The following is a 27,642-nucleotide window of genomic DNA, read 5'->3' on the forward strand; positions in this document are numbered from 1 at the left end:
ACAGCATCAAATGCCAGCCATCTGTTCCTCAGCAGCTCTTCCCGCTCCGCCCCACAAGCTTCCCCCAGCGTGCGCTCTGCCTCAACAGCATTTTTTTTACAACTCCTCACACCTCCCACACCTTTGAAGTGAAGCTTAGCTTCACTTCAAAGGCCCCTGCTGCTTCACGTCTCTCCCTCATCGCCCCTCTCCCCGCTCCGCCCCCTAAGCTGCAGAAACCTAGATGCTTGTTACTGCATGGCGACGTTTCACAATACTTTTTTCTGGGAGAAACTTATGCCTGGGAAAATGGATCACATGCGAAATGATTTGTTGCACGGTATTCAGTAAAGTGGGGTCTGCTGGGTAATATTGTGCTGTGCTCACAATGCATGCATTCAAACACAGATCCACATGTGAGAAGTTTATTGGAACCAAAATGACCATGAACATGCAAAGCACATTCTGTTTATCCACGCACAGTGCTAACTTTTCAAGCATTTGCTAGCAGGCACTCCTGCATTTCCCACAAAATTTACATTCGAAAGATCTAACTTGGTATTAAATACACGGGACAACATACCAGTCAGCCTATTTTTTTACCCATTTGTATTAGTGTGACATTTATTTACTCTATAGAAAAAACTTAGCTAATTTACTACAATTCTCCAGTTTTCCCTAACCTATTCTTCCACAATGGATTAATAGTGTGCCTTTAATCCAAATACGTGTTTGGGGTGTGAACGTTACAACGTGGGGTATACACATGACCATGAATAGGAAAGACCGCACACCGCCCTCAAATATTTCGAATATCCACGTTCAACCCCTCATTATCAGGAGCTGAGAGAATGTGGGGTACTGTGGAAGCTTTAACCTATAGGGTTAAAGGAAATCTCGGCGTTCTCAAACCTCGTGAGGTAAAAGCCTTTTCTGTGGCGTTGCTCAGGCGGTTATTCGTCCACGTTGCTTCAGGTTTCTCTCCTGAGGCTGGCTGTCCTTGCTATTCCTTCGCTTGCTCTGCTTCACACAGGGCTTTGAGAGCTTGTTGGGGTCAGCACTCATTAGCAGCCTGCTATGTTTACATGTGATTGTACCTTTGAGGCGGCGCTGCACGCGCGTGTGCACGCACAGCTGCGGAGTGTTTACTACTGCTTTGCATTGTGACGTTGGCGAAAGCTGCTCGACACGGTGACTCAGCTTCCGGCTGACCCGCCTTCAAAGCCACTCGAACACTCCATCGCACCACTAGTTTGGAGCTGTAGTTCTTTTAGGCCTCTCGAAATGGGGTGGTTTCTGGGGATGCAAAGGATCTGTCTCGCTGGCATTTTTTTTTAATAGCTGCAAGCTGTGAATGAGATGTTGTGGGAGACCGATGTATAAGTTCACACATACATCAAACAGGCCAAGAAAGGTAAAGAACAGCAGCTTCATACACAAATAAAATGTAAAAAACAACAACAAAAAAGTCCATCTTTGGCCGTGCCAGCTCATACAACCCAAACTATGTATGGTACATCAAGGTACGTACAGAAAAAGGTTACTGGAATGCTCAGATCGGGTCTTTTTGCATTTTATTTTATAGATTTTTTGCTTTTTTATGGCTCCCACTAGGTCGTCTATTCCACCTCACCTGCTGCATTTCTTTGATTCCTACATCTTGAGGGTGATTGGATTTTATTTCACAACAGCGCAAACACAGCACCACTCAGCGCAACTACAGCACCACTCAGCGCAGCCACAGCACCACTCAGCGCAGCCACAGCACCACTCAGCGCAGCCACAGCACCACTCAGCGCAGCCACAGCACCACTCAGCGCAGCCACAGCACCACTCAGCGCAACCACAGCACCACTCAGCGCAACCACAGCATCACTGGTTCAAATATGTTCTCTCAATGTTTCAAGCTTTATTACAAATGTCACAAAAATATGTTAATAATTCACCTCTGTTCTTGGATTTTCGTCACAATAAAATACACTGAACATATTCTTCACAAAAGTTATTTACAAAAGTTTAAGCTATTGCCATTATAAATTAAATACATTATTTAAGTATTAATTATTTAAAAAAATTAAAAGCCATTGTTGTTATTTGTAATATCAATACATCTAAGTCACGTGAATACAAAACATGTTGCATTACAAATTCTATAGGTGTCACATTTGCAAAAGTTATAACTATTGGCATTGTAAATGACAAAGCTATTAATTTAGCTATTTTCAAAAACAACACATAAATAAAAAAAAACATTTACAAGACCAATAGCTCCAACTTTTCTAATGCGAGACCAATTGCATTTCCAATGCTTGTTTAAGAGTGGCACGAGTAATTTTAAATCTGGGGGTTCTAGGAACTCATGGTATACGAAAGCTTGTAGGGTAGCGAAACAGATCCTCTTGACAGAATTGAAAGGGTCCAATCATCAACGTATTAGGGAAGCCAGGAAAGTATACAAAAGCACTATTTCTAATGCAAAGGATGAATGGGAAACAGAAAGGTGGCAAGAAATTAAGATGGCTCTCGACCAAAAAGATAGTAAGAGTTTTTGGAATCTTGTTCACCATGGGAAAGTGGAAGGAAGAACCACACTTGACCCAAACATTGATGAGGGTGCCTGTTTTTTGTATTTTAAGGAATTGTATTCCTCCCCCCTCTCGGACCCAAACCCCAATAACACTCCAGTTTGTAATTTTAACTTCCAAAGCTTATGTGAGGCACCCCCATTTGTAATGGGAGAACTGACATCAGCCCTGGCAAATTGCAGCCTAATAAAGCCCTAGGATTGGACAAAATCCTGGGCGATTTGTTCAAAAGTGAGCAGTCAATATGGGCCCCTTATCTTCTAACATTATTTAATGCAATTCAGTATGGTCTCCCTGCACCACTAACGTGGGCAGGAGCTGAGATCGTTCCAATTTATAAAAAGGGATACCCACTGGAACCATCAAATTACAGGCCCATTAGCCTTATTGATGTTCCACAGAAAGTATACAGGAGGTTGCTGCTGGGGAGACTCCAGGAATGGATGGAGGACCAGGCAATATTAACCCCACTACAAGCAGGCTTTAGGGCCAAGATGTCTACGGTGGATCAACTGTTTAGGCTACAGCTGATCCACTGGAAGCACGTAATACTTGAACAGGGGAGCCTAAATCTCACGTTTGTTGACCTAAAGTCAGCCTTCGACATGGTTGACCGAGATCAGCTATGGAATATCTTGGCCACTATGGGGGTTCCACCTTACCTCTGCCTACAATTGCAACGCCTCCATGAGGGTACTTACGCAAGAGTGCGGTATGGAAAGGATGCACAGCTGACGGCCCCCTTTCCGGTGGATAAGGGGGTTCACCAGGGTTGCGTACTGGCGCCAACCCTCTTCTCACTTTTCCTTAATGGCTTAGTGGAAGATCTAGATCATGCAAAAGATCTTGATTCCCCAAAAATAGGTTCCCGCAAATTCCCCGCACTGATGTTCGCGGATGATACCCTGCTCCTCTCAAAGTCACCCATGGGGATGCAGAGAGTATTAAGGGAATTCACTGACTTTTGCAAAAAGGAAGAAATTACAAGTTAATATCACCAAAACAAAATATATGGTGTTCAGCGCCAAATCCTCCTCCTATCCCCACCCAGTTATGGACGATATCCCCCTGGAACGAGTCAACGTTTTTGAATATTTGGGATTGAACCTAAGTGATAAAATGACCTGGGTCCCCAAAATCGAGAAGGCGAATCTGAGGCTTACTCAGACAATAGGGGGTTTAAGGAAAGTTCATAATGGTTGTTCACTGAAGACTATTAGTCCCCAGTTGGAGATTTATAAAGTGTAAGCTCGCTCGGCGTCCTTGTACGGGGCGGAACTTTGGGGGCATAGTAAAACGAACACATTACCAATAACTGAAAATAAATTTCTCAGAAGTATCACGGCGTTGCCAATTAACACCACACTGGTTCCACTCAGGATGGACCTGGGTATCCTCCCTGTGGTGGATCTTATCTTGAGCCGACCATTGCTATACTGGCGTCGGCTCTGGAGAATAGTTGAGTTAACCCACTACAGGGAGGAGCTCAGGTCGCTTTTACAGTTAGCAGGAGCGGTGGGAAAAATACCATGGCTGTCTTTTGTAAGAGATTCTTTTAAGGCAATTGGTAGAGAGGATTTATGGGCATCACCCGAGGAAGCATGTGTAATTACCCCGAAAAAAACCTTATCCAAACAGCTGAAAATTCATAATCTGTCACTTATAAATCAAGTGCATACCAGTACAAGCTTGACCTGGCTGTTTCTGAATCACAAATCATGCTACTATTTTGAACAGGCTTTGGAGATAATATATCCTCCGTCGACAAGGAGGCCTTTTCTTCAATTCAGATATGGTACCCTTCCATTATTTGCAACTACAAAGAAGTGGACAGATGGGTCTTGCTACCTTTGCCCTGGCTGTAAGATGAAGGAAGAAACTGAGGCTCATGTGGTCGTTAATTTGCCCGGCCTATAAGCAGGCTAGGAAAAAATGGATCATACAGTTATGCAGGAACCTGGGCATAAGGGACTACTCTGCTACACTTAGAATTTTAAAATCTGAAATGGACCCACTGTTTGTGCTTGCAATCTCTAAATGTCTGCTGGCAATGTGGAAAAAACAAGGGCGCCTTCTAGAAATTGATGTCTAATATTATTTATGATTCTCTTTTTTATTATCATTCTGGAGTGCTTTCATTCAATCCAGATTTGAAAATTTTACTGTCTAAAATATCCGAATATCATGGGTTTCTCTGTAATGCATTCTAATCTGTAAAGCTATAACCGCAATTTAAGATATTGACATATTAATTTAAATTGTTGTATTTTAATCTCTGCACTTATTTGACTGAAAAAGTCGAAATAAAGTATAATGAATGAATGAAAGCCTGACTGCTCAGAGCAACAGCTATGCAGGGTTAAGCTACTGTTTAACAAACAAAACCTGACTGATCCTAACCGAGCTGGTAGTGTATTACACAATGAGGTCACACAACCACACCATATAATATACCCCATTTCCACACGGCGAAGGAAGCCAAGATGTGACCACATGGGTGAAGGTGTAACTTGTTGACTCATGCTCAACTCGATGAAGTTTTCAGAGCAGAAAAAAGCACGACCCACCTCCACCCCCCTCCCAGTTGAGACACCTGAGGTAAGGTCAGTTACATATTCCAGATGCAACAGGAGAGGGGGAATCGAAATTTGGAGTTTTGCAAGAAACCTCGATGTAGCAAATTTAGATGTAGAGCTGTACTGTGTAAAATATGCTTCTTGTGACTTTGTTCAACTGGGGGTAGGAAGGTGGGGGGCTAGAGAAAGGCTAGAGTCTAAGATATCTAAGTAGTTTCTTACCTTCAACATTGTTGGTGCTATGCTGGGGCCAGATGGTTGTCGACTGGATAGTTCTTCTATTCTCAGCATGTTAAGATATCTGTTTGCAGACGTTTGGTTTTATGTGACTTTTTAGCATTTCTTGGTGGTAGATTTGAGGCCCTAGCTTAGATCAGAGATGTCTAGGCCCCTCTAATTTTCTAGCTTCAATATGATATGAGTTTTGTTGGTGTAGTTCTAGCATTTTAAGCTAAACGACTTAATGATCTCTTGTAAAGGGTGAGGTAGGTATTGAAGAGAAGATGCAAAAATATTAAGATTACTGGTTTTGCTAGTGCTGGAATATGAAGATGTGAATGACAGAAAGATTCGAACGGCTCTGTTGGAAAAGTAGAAGGTGATTGAGTCAAGTTTGCTTCCTAGATGCCAGGATTCTTTTGCCTCAATAGTAGTTAACACGTTGAACATAGCAGACAGGTTCAGTAGTAAAAGTGGGGTAACTCTTTCCTGTCCATGGTGGTCTTCAAGTTATCCTAGACAGTAATCCGACTGGTTAGGTGCCTGTCCCATAGAAAACTCCAGTTGGTTTCTCTTCCAGTAGGTTGTTTTGTTTCTAGAAGGCACAGATCTAAGTGAAGGTTGCTCTTTTGATAACTTTTTCCAAGAAGGAGCCATTTGAGATTGTTCTATAGGTGGTCAGATATGCTGGATTGGGAGTAATCTTTTTGCTGAGAAGTTGCATGTAGGAATGTACACGATCTACACAGGATTATTAATTAGGTGTATCAGAGGGGTGGCAGTAGCCAATGAGAGTAATAGGTCCTCAAAAGCTTCCGCAGGTTAGCGATCTGACAGTGAGCCTGCAGGAACATTTGCCTTGACAGGTAGTAAAATTGGGAGACCAAGAGTTGCTAAAAAGAGGATAGAGCCCAATATCTAGTGTACTGGGATAGTAGCTTAATTTTGGTCTAAGTGGACTGGATGGCGGCATGTTGTTCAGGAGGTCCTTTTCCAGCATCTTTGCTTTACTCATGACATGATATGAGATGCCTTTACAGAAAGCTTGATATATTTTGATTGATTATTCACTCTCTACGATTTCTAGCTGCTTTACGGTTATTAAGACAACTAGCAATTGCACATTCAAAATACCAATTAGTTCAGCTGATTACAGTTTCTTTCTTTTTCCACTCCACTCTGTTATGTATAATACATTTATTCCAAGGTCGAACTTGGAAAATAAGCACTATCTGATTTAGAATGGTTGCCTGTGTTGCTGCCAACAAATTCTTACTGAAATTCATAACGAAAACATGTCTTTTTTACCTCCTAACAGTAGTCACTATTTCATTTTAGGAACAGGTTTTTATACAAAATATAATTTGCTTTGAATAAAAGGTTTCTTCTTTTAGCTCCAGTTTGTTGGAGCACCACCGACCTTTTGCTCCAGTGCTGAAACCTTCAATAGCCTCCTCCATGGAAAATGCCTACACCCATAAGCATTTGGTGATCTTAATAGGGAGCATTTGGTAAATGGATCAATGTTAAATCCGCTTTGTAAGAAAATGTCATAGAAATACCTTGTGATCCAGATTCAGGATTACATGACAAAGGGCTATATTCAGAACTCATTCCAGTCATGCTGAAGGAGCACCGAGAGGGATTAAGAGAAGATCAATGAAATCATGGATCAATATGCCTCAACGTCTATAATGCCTTGGGGTCATACAATTTATAAAAGTACCCAGATTACATGTGAATTTCTTTTCGCAACGTGTTCAAGAAAGATATCCAAGGTCAGCCTCTGAAAATATATGTGCCTTCAAGTTTTGAAGAACTTCTGCAAGCAGGATCTTGATTGATTGAAAGGCGATTTATACAAGCGCTACTTTGCCCAGAGGCGTCAAGGCGCAAAAGATGGAATAAAAATCTTATATTCAACAGTGCAAGAAATACTGTTGACCCGTATCAATATATTCAAGCAATCTGGCACATAAATGTTACTTGCCATTGTTTATGCGTGGAATTCAACTGCAGTATGAAAGGGTTTTTTTTAGAACGTGATTGATACCAGTTTGCACATAGTTTACAAATGCAAACTTTAGGCCAATGCTGGGTCAAGATCTACAAGTTTAGTATTTTTTTTAACTTGTGCATGATAGGGAGATGTTGGCCTATTATGGTCCAAGATACATAATTGCACAATGATTTAAGTAATGAATACCAGTGTTGGCAGCTGTCGGAACCCATTCGGAGGTGGTGTTGGGAAGGGGAGTGCAACTGGAGAGGCAGGGCTTCTGGGCTCCAACTGTGGAGGTTGAGGTAGTTAGCCATTGTTGTCCGTCCTCCTATAGAAACTGGGCCAAGTACTACCTTACCCGCACTGGACTCTAAGAGTAGCGAGGGTGAGCAGTCAAAGGCTTCTCAAGGAGGTACTGTGGGCGTGCACAAGCTAAGCCCTCAAAAAACCAGACACAAGAACTTCAATGTCTAGCCCACTGCTTGTCTTTTTAAGAAAAGAAAGTACTTTTTTAGCCACACTGCAGCATTAAATATTATACAATTCAATCCAGTATAGATGGCAGTGATCCTGGTTACGATTCCATCATTTGGCCTGCCTTATTTCAGTGGTAAACAATAGCCCTCAAGCATGAGCGCAGGTGCCGGCCAAGCTACTGTGGCTCTGTTCGGACACCATATGGGAGCTAGCCTTAACTAGACTATTCAGCTGACTCACGCAGATGTCCTGATGCAGTTGCGGCCCCAATCATGCAGACGCAGGCAGTTTCAGTCCTGATCGGGTTGGCACCGGCAGCTGATGTCCTGACTGAAGGCCAGATACACCAGCGCACATTGTGAGAAGTAGACCAGCTATCCTAGTAGCGTGGATACGAGCAGTCTTCGGGCTAAACTCTAGAGGGCGTGTTAAGCCAGCTGTTATACCATCACATATACCCCTTGAACACCAAGTGAAAGAACACCACACAAGTGTTATGAAAATAAACAGTGTATTTATTAGAATCACAACAGCCCTGTACTCTTTATGAGGACAGGGTACTAAGCACACAACAAAACTCTTATAAAAATACTTCAAGTTGCACAATTTACACAAATGCCCGAGGGGCACGAAAAACCATATACTATGGAAGTGGAATGCGAAATCACTAGCAGATAAGTACTGTACTAATAGGCTTTGGAATCGCTAGGACTACGTTACTGAACCTTCAGATTACTAGTAGGAGGCCTAGGGGACTCGGGTGCAGAGTGTGCACTCTCACGCGGGATGCGGGACAAAGTCTATGGTAGCTAGTAAAGACAAAGTTAGTGTTCTCGGGCGAACCCGATAAAGGTAGATCGAAAACGACAGTAGATCCTGACCCTTGGATAGTGAGGCTATGCTGGGGCACCGAAATGCCGAAGTTACCTAGCCCAGGGGCTGCAGCTGCATATGTCTCAAAAGACGTCGGGAATCCTCGTAGACTAACCAGGAGCCTGAAGAAAGACGTTGCTGGCAGGCGACCAGTGAAGATTGTTCGAGTGATCCAAGCCTGGATCGAAGATGGAGGACACCTGAAAGCAGAGGGGACCAAGTTCGTGACTACTAGCCAGTAGTCAGAGGGCACCAGGAGGGCACCGGATGGTAATCACCTCGACTAGGTGAGTGGGCGACGCTGGGCTCTGCAGTCTCACGGACCAGGAGGCGTTGTCGGCGACCAGGATGGAGGTGCGAGCTGTCCCACGATGGATGAAGCTGTTGACGTTGCTGGACCCAGGATTGGGGCAACAAGTCTTGGCAAATTCAAGCCCACGCGGTGGACTCAAAATGGCGTCTGGAGTGGACCAGGAGGGTCCGGGGTGCTCCTCTTTTGGAAGGGAGCAAGGGCCAGTCTGGAGCAACCAGACCAGCAGCAGTGATGTCGTCGGGCGTCGTTAGGAAGGCCACAAGCCAGTGGGCTAGTAGCCAAACAACGCGGTGAGCAGCAAAAAGCAGAAGGGCCCCACGCAGATCGTGGAGATGCTGGGAGGCTGGACTTCGGTGCTGGAGCTGCTCAGGGTCGGGGCTTCTCGGACTCCAAAGCACTCACCAGAGGATCCCTCGGCGGTCGTGCTGGACAGAAGTCGTGCAGTTCTGATGATGGCCGGTCCCTCGAGGTCTCGTCGCACCTACGGTTCTCAGCTTAGCTGTAGAGGTAGGTAGAGGTCAGAGGTGCCAGGGAAGCCGGGTCTCGTCGTGCTGGTCGGTCGGATTCCTGAGGAAGGACGTGCAGCAAACCGCAGAGTTCTTAGATGGTGCCTGCGGATGCAGGGTGACTACTCCTTAGCCACAAGGGAGAAATCTTGAGAAGAAGTCGAGAGTTCCTTTCGTAGAAAGTAGTTTCTATATTCAAAGATGATCTAATTTGGAAGGGTCCCCGCTCCTGCCTTTATCCTAAAGAAAGGGGTGGGTACGCGACTAGGTCCTGCCCTAGGGGTGGGACCAGGAAGGGGGGTGGTTACACCCCTCTCCCATGCCGGACGTTCCCCAGGCCAGGGGCTGGTGTGCCCCTGGAACTGGTTCTAGCCGGCAGATGCGTAGTGAGCACCGGGGTGCCACTCTGCAGTCACCTTCCTGTAAAGCCCTGCCTACCCAGGATACACAAAACCCTGTCTGGGATGGTGCTAGCACCGCCCCTGACAGGAAACCCTTTGTCCAAGCTCTCCTCGCTGGAAGGACTCCCAGCAGCAGGAGGTCAGACTCGTGTCTGTGGTGGCAGCATCCATTTTGTGGAGCTGAGGCTTCAGTTAACTTTAACCGGGGTTCACAGTTACATACATGTCGTGTCCCTCTAGAAGGGTGGAATGCTAACCCCGTCGCCAGAATTGGCGAGGGGTTAGTATTCCAATTCGTATGACACCTTACTCGACATGTTTTGATAAAGCAATACCAAAGATAGCATTTAACCGCGAGGATTATAATGCACTTAAGAGTATATGGTATGCGTTATCATGGAACAGCTATTAGGACTTGGTTCCGCAAGCTGCAAACGGGCTCAGCTCATGCCAGAGCACCATTTCACACGATTCCAAGCACTCTGCCTTCAGGATTGTCAAGGCCTGCCATAGGAGTGACTGATAGGAATCTGTGTGTCCATTTTAGGGTTAGATATAGGTATACTATATCTACAGCAAAGGGTGATTACACCACCTTGCCCCAGCTGTCGTGCAGCCAGTTGTGTCAGATTTAGATGGCCATCCAGGGGTGGCATAATACATGCTTCAGCCCCTGGTAGGCCCTGGGTACACCTATGCCCTGAGTTACAGGGACTGATAAGGTGGCCCAGTTCCAATTGGATAATGCACCTAAGATACATATGTCAATTTAGTGAGAGAACAGCTAGGCTGTGGGTCTGATTGGCAGGCCCACAGCCAGAGAAAGTCGTAAACCAGTGAAACAAAAGCAAAAAATCTGTGTGATCATAGGATTGCAGACCCTACTCTCCTACATGACCCCCCCCCCAAACTTTGGGACAATAAGCTAACCTTGACCAGGTGAGTCTTCTTGTTCTAAGTGGAAATACCTGGAGAGCCCATCTGCATTGCCATGATCAGTGCCAGGTCTATGCTCCACTGTAAAATCCATCCCCTGTAGGGAAATGGACCACCTAAGCAGTTTGGGGTTTTCACCCTTCATCTGATTTAGCCATAAGAGGGGCTTATGGTTGGTCTGAATCTTGAAATGAGTGCCAAACAAGTATGGCCTCAGTTTCTTAAGGGCCCAAACCACAGCAAAGGCCTCCCTCTCAATAGCTGACCAATTTTTCTCTCTGGGGGTCAGCCTTCTGCTTATAAAAGCAATGGGCTGGTCATTACCATCAAAATTCAGTTAAGATAGAACAGCTCCCACACCCAACTCAGAAGCATCCGTTTGGACAATGAGTGGTTTGGAGTAGTCTGGACTCTTGAGGATAGGTGCTGTGCACATGGCCTGTTTTAGGTCATCGAATGCTTTTTGACAGCCTGCTGTCCACTGAACCTTTTTTTGGCATTTTCTTACTTGTCAGTTCATTAAGTGGAGTCACAATTGATCCATAATTCCTGACAAACTTTCTGTAGTAACCAGTCAGGCCCAAGAAAGCTCGAACCCGAGTCTGGGTGGTTGGAGGAGCCCAGTCCCTGATTGACTGTATCTTGCTCTCCAGTGGCTGAACTTGGCCTCCACCTACAAGGTGGCCCAAGTATACAAACTGTGTCTGCCCTATCTGGCACTTGGTAGCCTTGATAGTGAGACCTGCTGCTTGCAGTGCCTCTAACACTTTCCTCAGGTGGACCAGGTGATCCTCCCAGGTGGAGCTAAAGACAGCAATATCATCAAGATATGCTGCACAGAAGTCATCCAGCCCAGTGAGAACATGATTCACCAGCCTTTGGAAGGTGGCAGGTGCATTTTTCAAACCAAAGGGCATTACCACAAATTGATAATGCCCACCAGGGGTAGAAAATGCTGTCTTGGGCTTGGCATCCTCAGCTAACCTGATCTGCCAATACCCAGCTGTCAGGTCAAATGTACTTAAGTAGTTGGCAGAAGCCAATCTATCTATAAATTCATCTGCCCTTGGTATTGGGTGGGCATCAGTCTTAGTGACTGCATTGAGACCTCTGTAGTCTACGCAAAACCTCATCTCTTTCTTACCACCCTGGGTGTGAAGCTTTGGCACTAGAACTACTGGACTAGCCCAAGGGCTATCTGAGGGTTCAATGACTCCCAACTCCAACATTTTCTGCACTTCAGTTTTGATGCAGTCTCTAACATGATCAGGCTGCCTGTAGATTTTACTCTTGACTGGCAAGCTGTCACCAGTGTCAACCTCATGGGTACACCAATTGGTCTGACTGGGTGTCAGAGAGAACATATGTCTGAAGGATTGAAGAACTTGTTTGCAATCCTTCTGTTGATGTTCAGAGAGGCTGCCACAAAAGACAACACCATCTACTGATCCATCATCAGGATTCTGAGTGAGCAGGTCTGGGAGAGGGTCACTCTCTTCCTCCTGTCCCTCATCTATGGCCATGAGCAAGCTCATGTCCTTCCTGTCGACATATGCTTTGAGCCTGTTAACATGGAGCACCCTGTGTGGGCTCCTGGGAGTTCCAAGGTCCACCAGGTAGGTGACCTCTCCCTTTTGCTCAAGAATTGTGTGGGGCCCAGACCATTTGTCTTGGAGTGCTGCTGGGGCCACTGGCTCCAACACCCACACCTTCTGTCCAGGCTGATAAACAGTCAAGACAGCCTTTTGGTCATGCCAAGCTTTTTGGAGTTCTTGGCTGGCCTTAAGGTTTTCAGATGCCTTCTCCATATACTCAGCCATCCTGGAGCGGAGACCAAGTACATAGTCCACTATGTTGGTTGCAGGCTTTTTGAGAGGTCTCTCCCATCCTTCCTTCACCAAACACAGGGGTCCTCTTACAGGATGCCCATACAAAAGTTCAAAAGGGCTTTAGCCAACCCCCTTTCGTGGGACCTCTCTGTAAGCAAACAGAAGGCAGGGTATCAGGACATCCCATCTACGCCTGAGCTTTTCAGGTAGTCCATGAATCATCCCTTTTAGGGTCCTGTTGAACCTTTCAACAAGCCCATTGCATTGTGGGTGATAAGGTGTAGTGAACTTGTAGTTGACACCACATTCCTTCCACATAGCAGTTAAGTAGCTTGACATGAAGTTTGCACCTCTGTCAGAGACAACCTCCTTAGGGAAGCCCACTCTGGAGAACACTCCAACTAGGGCTCTTGCCACAACAGGTGCTGTAGTGGTCCTAAGGGGAATAGCTTCAGGATACCTGGTGGCATGATCCACTACCACCAGTATAAACTTGTGCCCTGATGCTGTCTGGGGTTCCATTAGACCAACAATGTCAATCCCCACTCTTTCAAAGGGCACCCCCACCACAGGCATTGGTATAAGGGGGGCCTTTGTTGTGCCACCTGACTTACCACTGGCTTGGCAAGTGACACAGGAGCGACAAAAGTCCTTGGTATCCTCATTCATGTGAGGCCAGTGAAAGTGTGAGACAAGTCTGTCCCAAGTCTTTGTCTGGCCTAAGTGACCTGCTAAGGGAATCTCATGGGCCTAGGTAAGAAGGAAACCTCTCTGAGACAAGGGGATAACCTGCCTCCTGGCCATGCCAGGCTTGGGGTCTCTTGCCTCAGTGTACAGGAGTCCATCATCCCAGTATACCTTGTGGGTACCTGTGGCGTTCCCAGCAGCCTCAGCAGCAGCCTGCTGTCTGAGGGGTTCAAGGGAAGGGCAGTCTAACTGGTCCTTCCGCAGGTCTTCCCTTGAGGGTCCCCCTGAGCCCAGAAACTCAACTTGATCAAGTTCAAGTTCTTTAGGCTCAGTTTCCCTCAATTCTTGTAGGTCAGCCTCCTCTGAGATTTGATCCTCAACCTGGGGCAAGGGGGAAGGCAATGCCTTAACCCTACTGCTCTTCTTCTTGGGAGGTGTCTGGTCCATTGTTCCAGGATCCAGCACCTGTTCAGTGGGGCATCTTCTGACCTGTGACCTAGTCACAGCAAGCACATGTGCTGGCAAGCCTAACATCTCCATGTGAATCCTCTGCTCCACTTCTGACAATTGTGATGACTCCAAATCATTGCCCAACAAACAATCCACTGGGAGGTCTGAACTAACAACAACCTTTTTCTGGCCATTTACCCCTCCCCAGGAGAAAGCAACAATTGCCATACTATGACTGGTAGTGACATTGCTTGCATTGGTCACCAGGAAATCTGTACCTGGCATGATCTGTCCAGGGTCCACAAAGTTAGGTGTCACCATTGTGACACTGGCACAAGTGTCCCTATAGGCCTGAGCCATTTTTCCATTGATTAAAGGTTTCTGCCTGTATTTGCTTAAAGTATTGGGACTGATGTCAGGGGATATATCCATATCCCCTGTACAGACAAGGACAGCCTGAGTGAGTGTGCCAACTAAGTTGTCATACCCCTCAGAACCCAAGGTTAACCCAACTAAACCCTTGGGAGGTGCACTACTACTGCTGGCTGTACTAGGGGGCACAGGTGCCTTAGGGGCTGCAGTAGCAGGAGTCTGCCCTCCTTTCTTGGTGCACTCACTAAACCAGTGAGTTTTACTTTTACAGTATTGGCACCACCTTTTTGACCGGCCTTCTTGATTCTTCTTTTTCTGGGAAGCCTGACCCCCACCCTCTTTGGATTGTTGGGGACCTGTTGAAGACTTCTGGGCATTTTGTTCACCTTTAGAATCTTTACCCTTCTGGTCTGCTTTCTTCTGACCACCCTGGTTCTGGCCCTGGTTCTGCTTAACTCTTGTTCTGACCCATCTGTCTGCCTTCTTTCCCAATTCTTGGGGAGAGGTCAGATCTGAGTCAACAAGATGCCGATGCAACAACTGGTTCTGACAATTGTTTAAAATCTGTTCCCTCATGATCAGATTATACAATCCTGTGTAATCTGTAACCTTACTGCCCAGCAACCAGCCCTCCAAAGCCTTAGTGGCACAATCGACAAAATCAGACCAGTCCTGAGACTGAGTTTTCTGGGTATCCCTGAACAGCAACCTGTACTGCTCAGTGGTTCGGCCAAACCCATCAATCAGTGTATTCTTCAGGACCTGGCAATTGTTAGCATCCTCAGCTCTAGTAGTGAGGAGCTGATCTCTACCTTTACCTTCAAAGGAGAGCCACAATATAGCTGCCCACTCACTCTGGGGGACACACTGTACAGTGCAGGCCCTCTCCAAAGCAGTAATCCATTTGTGGATATCATCCCCTTGTTTAAAGGGGGGCACTATCTTACTCAGGTGTCTAGTATCTAAACTCCTGTTTTCCCTTGGGGGAGTGCTGCCACCAGTGGAATCTAATCCACTTAACTTTTGCTCTCTAGCAAAGGCAAGTCTCTCTTTGGCCAGGGCAAGTTCTTCCCTTTCAATCCTCAGATTGACTTCCCTTACTTTGGCTTCATACACTCTCCTCTGAGGGGATGTCATCCCTCTTTGAGAAGAGCCCTGAGAGCCATTGGTTCGAATGGATCTGTTAGAGCCTCTGGATAGAGACCTAACTCGTCCATTCCCAATGTTAAGCTGGACTGAGAGGGGCCCCAGGGGTCTCCTAGTACCACTCTCATGCCTGCTTAAGTTGTCCCTAGTTAGCTGGCTAACTACTACTGGACCTTTGTCTGCCTCATCCTCAGATGGCTCTAGATCCTCATCCTCCTCTTCACCTTCTGCAGAGAGATGGATAAGGACAGGTTCACCTGTGGTTCCCTCTAGGGGAGGCATGTTCCCATCTGGATTAGAAGGGTCTGGGTTACCAGCCCTCCTGGCATCATAAGTCTCTAAGAGACCAATCAGGAATGGGATTGTGGGGTTAGACCCCTGTTTTAGCTTCCTGGAGGTACACACTTGTCTCATCTCCTGGAAGCTAAGAGCAGCATATATAGAAGTGACCTGTGGAGGGTCCACTGACACAAGGGGAGACTCAGAGTTTCCTCCTTTGTCCGACATGCTGATTCTAGTGTGGTGTAAGTGATGCACCTACCTACACTATTTGTTTGCCTACTGATCCCTTGCTAAGAGTTGCAGCCAAGGCGTGCTAAGCCTTGAGGAGCTACAACAGCTGGTTCAGTAGAACTCAGAGTATTCTAAGCTAAGTTATATGTACCTGGAGTACTTATGTGATCTTTCACAAGATATTCTTAGGATACGTGTGGTAGAACAACAGCAAGCTCAAATCCCAACCGCTGCTCACCAATGTGAGAAGTTGGCCTGAGATGCATAGTGATCACTAGAATAGTGAGCACTGCACATCAGGCCAACTTCTCACACACATCACATAAAGTCACTTTTATCCTTGTGCAATCAGCACTATTCTTCAATTCGACTGAACTCAGGAAGACATGAAGTGGTTCATGACATGAACCTTGCCTGAGAAACCAGGGGGCCTACTGGAGCACTGGTGATTCTTGGCTTCTCTCTCTGTCAGGTAGTCCACTTTCTCTGGTTGCCCTTTAGTTCCTGTGACCTGCCTAATTTCTCCCTGACAGTCTCACCTCTTGGAAGACCAGGTAGATTAATTCCCTCTACCAGCAGGCAGGTATGCTTCTAGGCACTCAGGAGATCCTCAGCTCCTCCAGCATCAGGGACAGACTTGAGGTGATGTCCCAACACTTCTGGGAAACTCTCTGTTAACAGACGCCAGCCATAGTCACACAGCAGTCCTTGGAATACTCTTTGGAGCATTTGCTTCCTTGATCATGAAAAACTTGAAGTGTAACAGAATGTGATGTTCTGGGTCCCACCTGAACACACCTTTTCCTAACAGGGGATGTGGAACCACAGTTTCCAACTAGTTTGAGGTGGTTCTCCTTTCAACTGTCCTTCTCGGGCTGCTTTCCAAACACAGCCTTTCTGTAGCATGATGGTTCTCGCAGCAGATAGCACAGGGCTGTCACATAACTGGAGCCTCCAGAACACAGACACAATGAAGTGTGTGGTTTATATACCTGCCTGTACACAGTCTCTGTGAAGCAGTATTCAGAAGTAGCAAAATTAGCAAATCTACCCTAGACACTTCCTCACCCAGCAACAGAAACTGCAGTACTACCCTTCACTGCTAGCATCAATCAAATGGAAGAACTAATCAGCAGCTCTGACAAATGTCAGCATGAATTTCTAACGGTGGCCTTGTGTCCAACCTCCTCACTTCAGAGCCTGGATGTCTACCCTCCAGCCACAGGAATGAAGGCAATACACTTCCATTGTCTGGGGAAGCTATCCTCATTCCCATCTTGGGCTGTGCCAAACAAGGGGTATCCAAAATGGATCCCACTGGATTCAGTGCTCAGGCTTACTTGCACTTAGAGCCTTACTACTAGATAGATAGTTGTATGCTCTCAATAACACTGATTAAAAAGGTCTAGATACACTATCAATTAAAAAAGAAAACAGTATGATACCAGCACAGCTTTATGCAATACTAGCACCCTGCCCCAGCGTTGCCTGGGGGCAATGAGGCTTCAGGGCCAACTGTCCGCCCAGGCCCCCGCCCGCCCAGACATTGTCCGCGCATGCCCATGCACGGACACGGACCAGGCCCCCCTACCGCCCGACTCCCTCCCGCCCCCGCTTTTTCCTGGTTTTTCTTCACAACTTTAATTTCCACGTTTCCGTTTTCAGATTTTCCCGCTTGTGTGAAAATATTCTGTACAGCAAATTAGCTTGCTACAATAATGGAGAGAAAGAATATCCAATTTAGAATCTCATTGCAGTGGCTCCGCGTGATTTTCTAGTTGTTACTCGATACCGTTCAAAACCATACCGGGCAGTAAAACATTATCTACCCCTGTCTCCATGTACCCTCACAGAAAAATACCAATAATGTACATCGTGTGCCCAACATAAAATGTGTGCACCAGGGATTATAAACGAAAAGGGTCCTATTCGCGTTGCAATGAATATCCAATGATCGATTTAATGACACTATTTCAAACATGCTCATATAAACATCTTGCATGTAAGTTGTACAAATCCTCTCTCCCATAACTGACTCCCTCCCGCCCCGACTCCCTCCCGCCTCGACTCACTTCCGCGCTCCGTGAAAACTTTCCCTTTCCTTACCTGTGCCGCCGCTCCTCACTGCACAGCCGTTCGTCACTGCACCGCCGCTCCTCCTTCATCGTCATCACGCACGTCGCGTCGCGGTCATCACGCACGTCGCGTCACGGCCAGCGCTAGGTCCCGTCCGACGCTACTTTCAGGGGACTACTTTGTTTTAAAACTTAATTTTTTTAATTTACTTTATTTTATTTTATTTATATAGCCTATGTCCATCTACACACCCTGACATTTTCATAGATGTATCGGGTGTGTAGATTGGCGCTGTTGATCCCGAGTTTACCTGGCCAAAAGGTGCAAGTTCCCTCTTTATAATAGTAGTATAGATACCAAGGACAGGTAACCCTACTATCCACTTTAAGGGCATGCTTACTATACCCTTACCGGTCACAAGACAGGTATAGAACCTTGCAAAGACATGGAAGGGCCTAGGGATCTGGTAAACATGCTTGAGTAGCACGACACAAGAGCTAAAATAAAAATCGGGCTACAAGATATGCAAGCAGTCAGGTACTTAGGGCAGAGGAACGGGCTGTATACCATGCAGGGGACTTTCCAAGCCCAATAGTAGCTTATTTGTTTTTCTAGGAGTACATGTTCAGTGTTTAATCAAATCAGTCATTAAACACATTCCTACCACATGACATGCCTCTGATGAGTTGTCAGAAGTACAATATAGGTAATCATAACACTTGGCCTTCTTCAACAGTTAAGAGATGATTCAGTTTATGTTGTACTGTATATAACTTGTTCTATTCATGGTTTACAAGTAGTTCACAAATATTTTACTTATACTCAAACTGATTTCCTCTCGAATATGAATCTACTCCGTTAGTACATTTATGTATATTACATACCAGAGGATTTTCGCTGTATTTTGAAGAATCACTATGGGTGTTACGGAACTGTTCTTGTAACAAATGTGGATTTCTGACAACAAAAGAGAAATAAAAATCAACAAGTTTTAGTGGTGGACACTTACAGTAGAAGTTCTCCAAAAGTCATGCATTTCTTCAGATGTTAATCAGCTAAAAACCTTGTCAAGGACACCATAGTTACACTTGCGTTTCAAGATGGCTTGGTGAGTTGAGCTTGCTACTGACATCTGACCAACTAGTCACGAGGTTATATGCCTTCAAGGTCATCTCCACCTCTGATTTTTACAAGATTGATAAATTGAGAGCCATTAAACTGGACTGTAATAACATTTTATTTAAACAAACCTCAGAAATAGTGAAACCATAATATTAAGTGCTATATAAAAACAAGCATTTGCAATGCAAAAGGTCTCGCATTAGGAAAGTTTGAGCTATTGGTACTGTAAATGACACATTTTTTATTTATGTGTTGGTTTGGAAAATAGTGAAATTAATAGCTTTGTCATTTACAATGCCAATTTCGCAAAACTGACACCCATAGCATTTGTAATGCAATATGTGTTGTATTTACATGACTTAGATGTATTGATATTACAAATAAAAATGTTTTTAATACTTAAATAAAAGTTATTGTAATTTATAATGGCAATAGCTTTTGTAAATAACTTTTGTGAAGATTATGTTCATTGTATTTTGTGACGAAAATCCAAGAACAGAAGTGAACTATTAACATATTTTTGTGACATTTGTAATAAAGCTTGAAACATTGAGAATACATATTTGAACTAGTTGTTGTTGAGTGGTTGCACAGATTGATGCTGTGGTGGCTCTGAGTGATGTTATGGTGGTGATGAGTGATGCTGTGGAGTTCAGTGATGCTGTGGTAGCGCATAGTGATGTTGTGGTGGTGCGAAAGATAGAGTGAGTGCGATAGATAGAGCGAGGGCGATAGATAGAGTGAGGGCGATCGATAGATTGAGGGCGATAGATAGACAGATAGATAAAGTGTATTTATGTTGCATTGAGTAGAGTAAATATGAGGTGTGTAATTATATGGCACTGAGTGGTATTATGTGGAGTGTATTTACGTTGCATTGAGAAGAGTGCAATTATGTGGCTTGTAATTATGTGGCACTGAGTGGTAATATGGAAAGTGTATGTTGTATTCAGTAGAGTGTAAGTTTGTGGCGTGTAATTATGTGGCACTGAGTGGTATTTGGAGTGTATGTTGCATTGAGTGCAGTGTAATTATGTAGCATATAATTATGTGGCACTGGGTGGTATTGTTTGGAGTGTATGTTGCATTGAGTGCAGTGTAATTATGTAGCATATAATTATGTGGCACTGAGTGGTATTGTGTAGAGTGTGTGTTGCATTCAGCAGAGTGTAATTATGTGGTGTGTAATTATCTTGCACTGAGTAGTATTTGGAGTGTCTGTTGAGTGCAGTGTAATTATGTTGCATATAATGATGTGGCACTGAGTGGTATTATGGGGAGGTTATGTTGTATTCAGTAGAGTGTAATTGTGTGGCATGTATTTATGTGGCACTGAGTGGTATTGTTTGGAGTGTATGTTGCATTGAGTGCAGTGAAATTATGTAGCATATAATTATGTGGCACTGAGTGTTATTGTGTGGAGTGTGTGTTGTATTCAGTAGAGTGTAATTATGTGGCACTGAGTGGTATTTGGAGTGTATGTTGCATTGAGTGCAGTGTAATTATGTTGTATATAACTATGTGGCACTGAGTGATATTTGGAGTGTATATTGCATTGATTGCAGTGTGTGTACTTATGTGGTGTGTAATTATGTGGCACTGAGTGGGATTTGGAGTGTATGTTGCATTGAGTGCAGTGTAATTATGTGGCACTGAGTGGTATTTGGAGTGTATGTTGCATTGAGTGCAGTGTAATTATGTGGTGTGTAATTATGTGGCACTGAGTGGTATTTGGAGTGTATGTTGCATTGAGTGCAGTGTAATTATGTGGCGAGTAATTATGTGGCACTGAGTGGTATTTGGAGTGATTGTTGCATTGAGTGCAGTGATCTAGTGTGTAATTATGTGGCATGGAGTGGTATTTGGAGTGTATGTGGCATTGAGTGCAGTGTAATTATGTGGTGTGTAATTATGTGGCACTGAGTAGTATATGGAGTGTATGTTGCATTGAGTGCTGTGAAATTATGTAGCATATAATTATGTGGCACTGAGTGTTATTGTGTGGAGTATGTGTTGTATTCAGTAGAGTGTAATTATGTGGCACTGAGTGGTATTTGGAGTGTATGTTGCATTGAGTGCTGTGAAATTATGTAGCATATAATTATGTGGCACTGAGTGTTATTGTGTGGAGTATGTGTTGTATTCAGTAGAGTGTAATTATGTGGCACTGAGTGGTATTTGGAGTGTATGTTGCATTGAGTGCAGTGTAATTATGTTGTATATAACTATGTGGCACTGAGTGATATTTGGAATGTATGTTGCATTGAGTGCTGTGTAATTATGTGGCGTGCATTTATGTGGAACTAAATGGGATTTGGAGTGTATGTTGCACTGAGTGCAGTGTAATTATGTGGCGTGTAATTAAGTGGCACTGAGTGATATTTGGAGTGTATGTTGCATTGAGTGTAGTGTAATTATGTGGCGTGTAATTATGTGGCACGGAGTGGTATTTGGAATGTATGTTGCATTGATTGCAGTGTGTAATTATGTGGAGTGTAATTATGTGGCACTGAGTGGTATTTGGAATGTATGTTGTATTGAGTGCAGTGTAATTATGTAGCGTGTAATTATGTGGCACTGAGTGGTATTTGGAATGTATGTTGCATTGAGCGCAGTGTAATTATGTGGCATGTAATTATGTGGCACTGAGTGGTATTTGGAATGTATGTTGAATTGATTGCAGTGTGTGTACTTATGTGGCGTGTAATTATGTGGCACTGAGTGGGATTTGGAGTGTATGTTGCATTGAGTGTAGTGTAATTATGTGGCGTGTAATTATGTGGCACGGAGTGGTATTTGGAATGTATGTTGCATTGATTGCAGTGTGTGTAATTATGTGGCACTGAGTGGTATTTGGAATGTATGTTGCATTGAGTGAAGTGTAATTATGTGACGTGTAATTGTGGCACTGAGTGGTATTCGGAGTGTATGTTGCGTTGAGCGCAGTGTAATTATGTAGCATATGATTATGTGGCTCTGAGTGGTATTGTGTGGGGTGTGTTTCATTCAGTAGAGTGTAATCATGTAGTGTGTAATTATGCGGTACTGGGTGTTATTTGGCGTGTATGTTGCATTGTGTGCAGTGTTATTATGTTGCATATAACTATGTGGCACTGAGTGATATTTGGAGTGTATGTTGCATTGAGTGCAGTGATGTGGTGTGTAATTATGTGGCATTGAGTGGTATTTGGAGTGTATGTGACATTGAGTGCAGTGTAAATATGTGGTGTGTAATTATGTGGCATTGAGTGGTATATGAGTGTATGTTGCATTGAGTGCTGTGTAATTATGTGGCATTGAGTGGTATTTGGAGTGATTGTTGCATTGAGTGCAGTGATGTGGTGTGTAATTATGTGGCATTGAGTGGTATTTGGAGTGTATGTGACACTGAGTGCAGTGTAATTATGTGGTGTGTAATTATGTGGCACTGAGTGGGATTTGGAGTGTATGTTGCATTGAGTGCAGTGTAATTATGTGGCATGCAATTATGTGGCACTGAGTGGGATTTGGAGTGTAGTAATTATGTGGCACTGAGTGGTATTTGGAGTGTATGGTGCATTGAGTGCAGTGTAATTATGTGGAGTGTAATTATGTGGCACTAAGTGGTACTTGGAGTTTATGTTGCATTGAGTGCAGTGTAATTATGTGGCACTGAGTGGTATTTGGTGTGTATGTTGCGTTGAGCGCAGTGTAAATATGTAGCATATAATTATGTGGCACTGAGTGGTATTGTGTGGAGTGTGTGTTGCACTGAGTAGAGTGTAATTATGTGGCACTGAGTGGTATTTGGAGTGTATGTTGCATTGAGTGCAGTGTAATTATGTGGTGTGTAATTATGTGGCACTGAGTGGTATTTGGAGTGTATGTTGCGTTGAGCGCAGTGTAAATATGTAGCATATAATTATGTGGCACTGAGTGGTATTGTGTGGAGTGTGTGTTGCACTGAGTAGAGTGTAATTATGTGGCACTGAGTGGTATTTGGAGTGTATGTTGCATTGAGTGCAGTGTAATTATGTTGCATATAACTTATGTGGCACTGAGTGGTATTTGGAGTGTATGTTGCATTAGAGTGCTGTGTAATTATGTGGGCGTGCACATCTAAAACAACCATGTCTTTAGCAGTCTCTCGAAGCTGGTTAGCTCACCGCAGGCCCTAGTGTTCTGTACAATTAGTTTGGAAAAGTGGCAACAGCGTTGCCATATACGAGGCATGAGAACCAGAAAAGAACAGAGATTGGCACATGTCACAGGGGTTTCACTCCCATATAAGCCTGCCGAAATCATACACACACACACCAGATATAGGAGTCAAAGTGGGTGGTGACCTTCTGGCCTAATGTCAAGAAGGATGGTGGTGGGGTCAAGCCGGCGAGGAGAGATATATATTATATATATGAGAGAGAAAGAGAGAGAGAATTGTCAAGCAGCTTACAAGACATTTTACCAGCAGACAGGTAAAGAAAACGACAAAACAAACTGGGAACTCAAGTAAACTTAGGTCGGGGGCTGGAAAGAATATGGCACAAATTACCGAGATATGCAGAAAAGAAACATCCGATTGGGATGCAGCACTATCTAAAAGGGTAATTACTGTACAGTACAGCCTTTTCGGTCCCATTACAGGAGAACAGTCCGAGGACTCAAACAGGATACAACCAATAAGAGAACAATGCAGCCACTAACGTTGATTGCTCCTAAAAGGTGGACAGCATCTCCAAGCCATGAGCAGGTGTTCCGTCGGCAGAGTAACTATTCCCGACTCGATATTCAAAGGCATGGCGGTAGGAGGAAGACGACGAAACAACTGCCTAACAATGCAAGTATTATAAAGTAACGGTAGAAACGGACACGGTATTTGTACACAAGTAGGTTGACACCATTAATGAAGAATAGAGGTTACAAAACTCTAAAAATAATGTTCACGCAATAAAAAGTTTCATTTTTCCGGTATCTCCTGGTATAATGTAAGGGGCGAGAGTCACTGTGTAAACATCTTACTGCAGTCTCACAAAACCTCGACCTGCACCAACACAAAGCTGCACGTGGTACAAAGACAAGCACACCGCCCTTGAACAAATAATTCAAAATTTGCTAACATTCGTGACAAGAATTTTCAATTCTATTAAGGACAAGGAGGCGAGGATTATGCTTAGTCTCATTTCTTTACTGACACATAGCAGCCAATCACATTACAGTAAAGAAAAAACAGAACTACGTCACCCATGAACCCAGGGCAACCATAGAGTACACCAATAGTATATAAACAGTCTCAGAGGTAACTACTTCCTCTTTCTTTGTCCAAAATCCAGTAGGAAGAACCAGTAAAACATCAGAAATCCAAGGAGAACATCATCCGAAAGGACCAAAATCCGAACGAGGAGGCGGAGGAACTTCCAAAAGCCACAGGAACAGAAGCAGGCCAACGAGGAGAAGAAACTCGCAGCAGAACGTCCACAAGGGCGGAGCCGGAGGAACCTCACTTGGGATCAGAGCCTGAAAAGAGACACAAAGCCGTAATACACATCCCGTGTAATCATGAGCAAATAAAGGGTGGGTAGAGAAAAAACCAAAGCATTCATCACATTTCATTAGGAAAGATCCATGAAGCATTGCATAGTAACAATATAATAGATACATGCATATACAACGGGTGGGATAATCCTCGCCTCCTTGTCCTTAATAGAATTGAAAATTCCTGTCACGAATGTTAGCAAATTTTGAATTCTATTTCAGGACAGGAGGCTCCGATTATGCTTGTTCAAAGCTCATCCACCACAACAGAAGCAACAGTAGGAACAGGCTTGAAATAAAATGTCTTAAACACAGAATCTGAGGACCAGTCAGCAGCTTTCATAATGTCACATAAAGTGACCCCCAATGAAAAAGCCTTAGAGGCCATGGCTCCCCGAGCCGAGTGAGCACCAAAAACAGAAACATCAATGCCCGCTTCCCCCATAAGCCATCTCACCCAACGGGCCAAAGTGGCTGGAGCAACGGGGCGAAAGGGTTTTTGCAAGGCAATCAACAATTGACCCTGCATATCAGATCGATGAAGAGAAGTACTCACCTCATAATCTTTAAGGCATTGAACCACACAAAGGTTAGGTCGAGCCGGAAAAGAAGGATAAGAAATGACCTCCGTGTTAGTTTTAGTGCGCCGGGAAAGGCGAAAGGAAACACCTTCAGGCGTGAAACTACGACCCGCTAGATCTAGAGCGCGGACGTCTGAAATGCGTTTGCAGGAAAGCAAACACAGTAACATAGTGAGCTTGGCCGAAAGTTGCTTACGAGTCAATAAGGAATTAACCGGCCAAGCCTCCAGAAAACGTAAGACCACAGAAACGTCCCATAGGGAAACATATTTAGGCCTAGGAGGAGTAGCCAGACGAATACCTTTCAGAATCTTGGCTACGAGAGGATGTTCCCCAACTGGCTTGCCATCTACAGGAAGATGACCCGCCGAAATGGCGGAACGGAAATTGTTGACCGTGCAATAAGCCAAACCCGAAGAGGTGGACAGAGAGGACAAAAAATTGCATATCAGAGAGATATCAGCCGATGTGGGATCAACTTGCCGTTGAGTACACCAATCACTCCAACGTTTCCAGGAACTTCTGTAACGCTTGTGAGTGTTAGGGGCCCAGGCGTTGCTGAGGAATCTGGCAGCGTCCTCAGAAAGGCCTGGCACCGTCCAACGTTCCCCGAAATTCGCCACGCCAGGAGAAGGAGGGAACCGGACTGAACCAGGGGATGCGGATTCTGCAATGGATCTAGAAGGAGATTCGCCTTCTGAGGAAGAAGAAAGGGCAGGTCGCATGCCATCTCCAGAAGAACAGGGAACCATGGCTGAGCCCTCCAGAGAGGGGCAATCAGAATCAATTCCGCCTGAAAGCGCGTCACATAGGCCAGAACCCTCGGGAGCATCATGAATGGGGGAAACGCATAACAGAGGGACGCCCGCCACGTCTGGAGGAAAGCATCGGTGGCCAGAGCTTCCGGGTCCGGTCGCCAACTGAAAAACTGGGGAAGTTGGGTGTTGAGCCGGGACGCAAAGAGGTCGATCAGACACGGTCCCCAGCTGCGAAGCAGTTGGCGAAACACCCTGGGGTGGAGTCTCCAGTCGCTGAAGTCCCTCAGATATCTGGAGTTCCAGTCCGCCACAAGATTGCGAGACCCGGGAAGGTACTCTGCAATAACAGTGATCTTGTGCTGAAGGCAATAATGCCAGAACTCCTTGGCAATCTCTGCCAACAACCGCGACCGAGTTCCCCCCAGCTTGTTGATGTAACGCACTGCAGAGACATTGTCCATCCGGAGAAGGATGCAGCAGTGGGACTGAAGAGGCGACAGGCATTTGATCGCAAATGACCCCGCCAGCAACTCCAGACAGTTGATGTGGAGTGAAAGTTCCCGCGGAGACCACCGTCCCCCCGTCGAGATTGGACCGCAACGAGCTCCCCAGCCCCAACGACTGGCATCCGATTCGATCACAATCTCCGGAGAGGAGCCGAAGAGGGCCCTGCCGTTCCAGGCCTCCATGTGATCCAACCACCATTGCATCTCCAATCTGGCCTCCTCCGAGAGAGGAATCAAATCGGAATACCGAAGGCCTCGCTGAAGATGCTGAATCTTCAGACGTTGAAGGGCCCGATAATGTAGCGGGGCTGGAAATATTGCTTGAAGGGAAGACGCCAAAAGCCCGACTACTTGTGCTAACAACCTCAATGACACATTCGGACTCGAGATAATGGAATTCAATTCCTTCTTGATATAGCGAATCTTCTGCTGGGGCAGCAGAAGCTGACAAGTGATGGAGTTGACTCTGAACCCCAAGAAGTCGATGACCTGAGAAGGATGAAGAACAGATTTGGGAACATTCACCAGAAACCCGAGAGACTGGAGAAGGTCTATGGTCCAGTCCAGATGAGTCATTAGTTTGACCGGACAATCCGCTAGAAGGAGGATGTCGTCCAAATAAATGATCAAACGAACCCCACGACTGCGGAGCGATTCCACTACAGGACGCAACAGTTTCGTGAAGCACCACGGCGCCGACGAAAGGCCGAAGGGGAGGACTTGATACTGATACCAAGTCCCCTGCCACTGAAACTGCAGAAAACGGCGATGGGGACGGAAGATCGGGACCGAAAGGTAAGCATCTTTGAGGTCCAGACGAACCATCCAATCCCGTTCTCTCAAGAGATCTCGCAACAGATGGATTCCCTCCATCTTGAAGTGTCTGTAAACCACTCCCGCATTGAAATCCTTCAGATTGAGGACCAACCGTGAACCTCCTCCCTTCTTGTCCACCAGAAAAATCGAACTGGCAAACCCCTGCGGATGACGGACTGTCGGCACAATGGCCCCCTTCAATACCAGAGACTTGAGTTCCTCTGTGATGAACTCCTGACTTTCCTTTGAGAAGTGAAGAGGGAAGGGAGGACGAGATTGGTGAATGGGATGATAGAATTCGATTTTGAATCCCTGAACCGTTTCCAGCACCCAAGCATCGCCTGAGATTGCGCGCCAATTGGCTAGAAAATGGCGAATCCTGCCCCCCAGAACAACACTGCATGCAGG

General features: G+C 45.2%; 1 protein-coding gene across 1 annotated transcript in view; it reads right to left on the bottom strand.

Moving 5' to 3' along the window:
• Positions 1–27,642, bottom strand: part of MRPS10 (mitochondrial ribosomal protein S10) — an 87,592-nt gene that overhangs the window by 44,556 nt on the left and 15,394 nt on the right. The window contains exon 3 of the mRNA XM_086927825.1: positions 18,825–18,897. Coding sequence (XP_086783951.1) covers positions 18,825–18,897 — 73 coding nt within the window. The remainder of the gene's footprint in view (positions 1–18,824; positions 18,898–27,642) is intronic.

This window comes from Lissotriton vulgaris, chromosome 6 (genome assembly GCF_964263255.1).
Source record: "Lissotriton vulgaris chromosome 6, aLisVul1.2, whole genome shotgun sequence".
Taxonomy (NCBI): Eukaryota; Metazoa; Chordata; class Amphibia; order Caudata; family Salamandridae; genus Lissotriton; species Lissotriton vulgaris.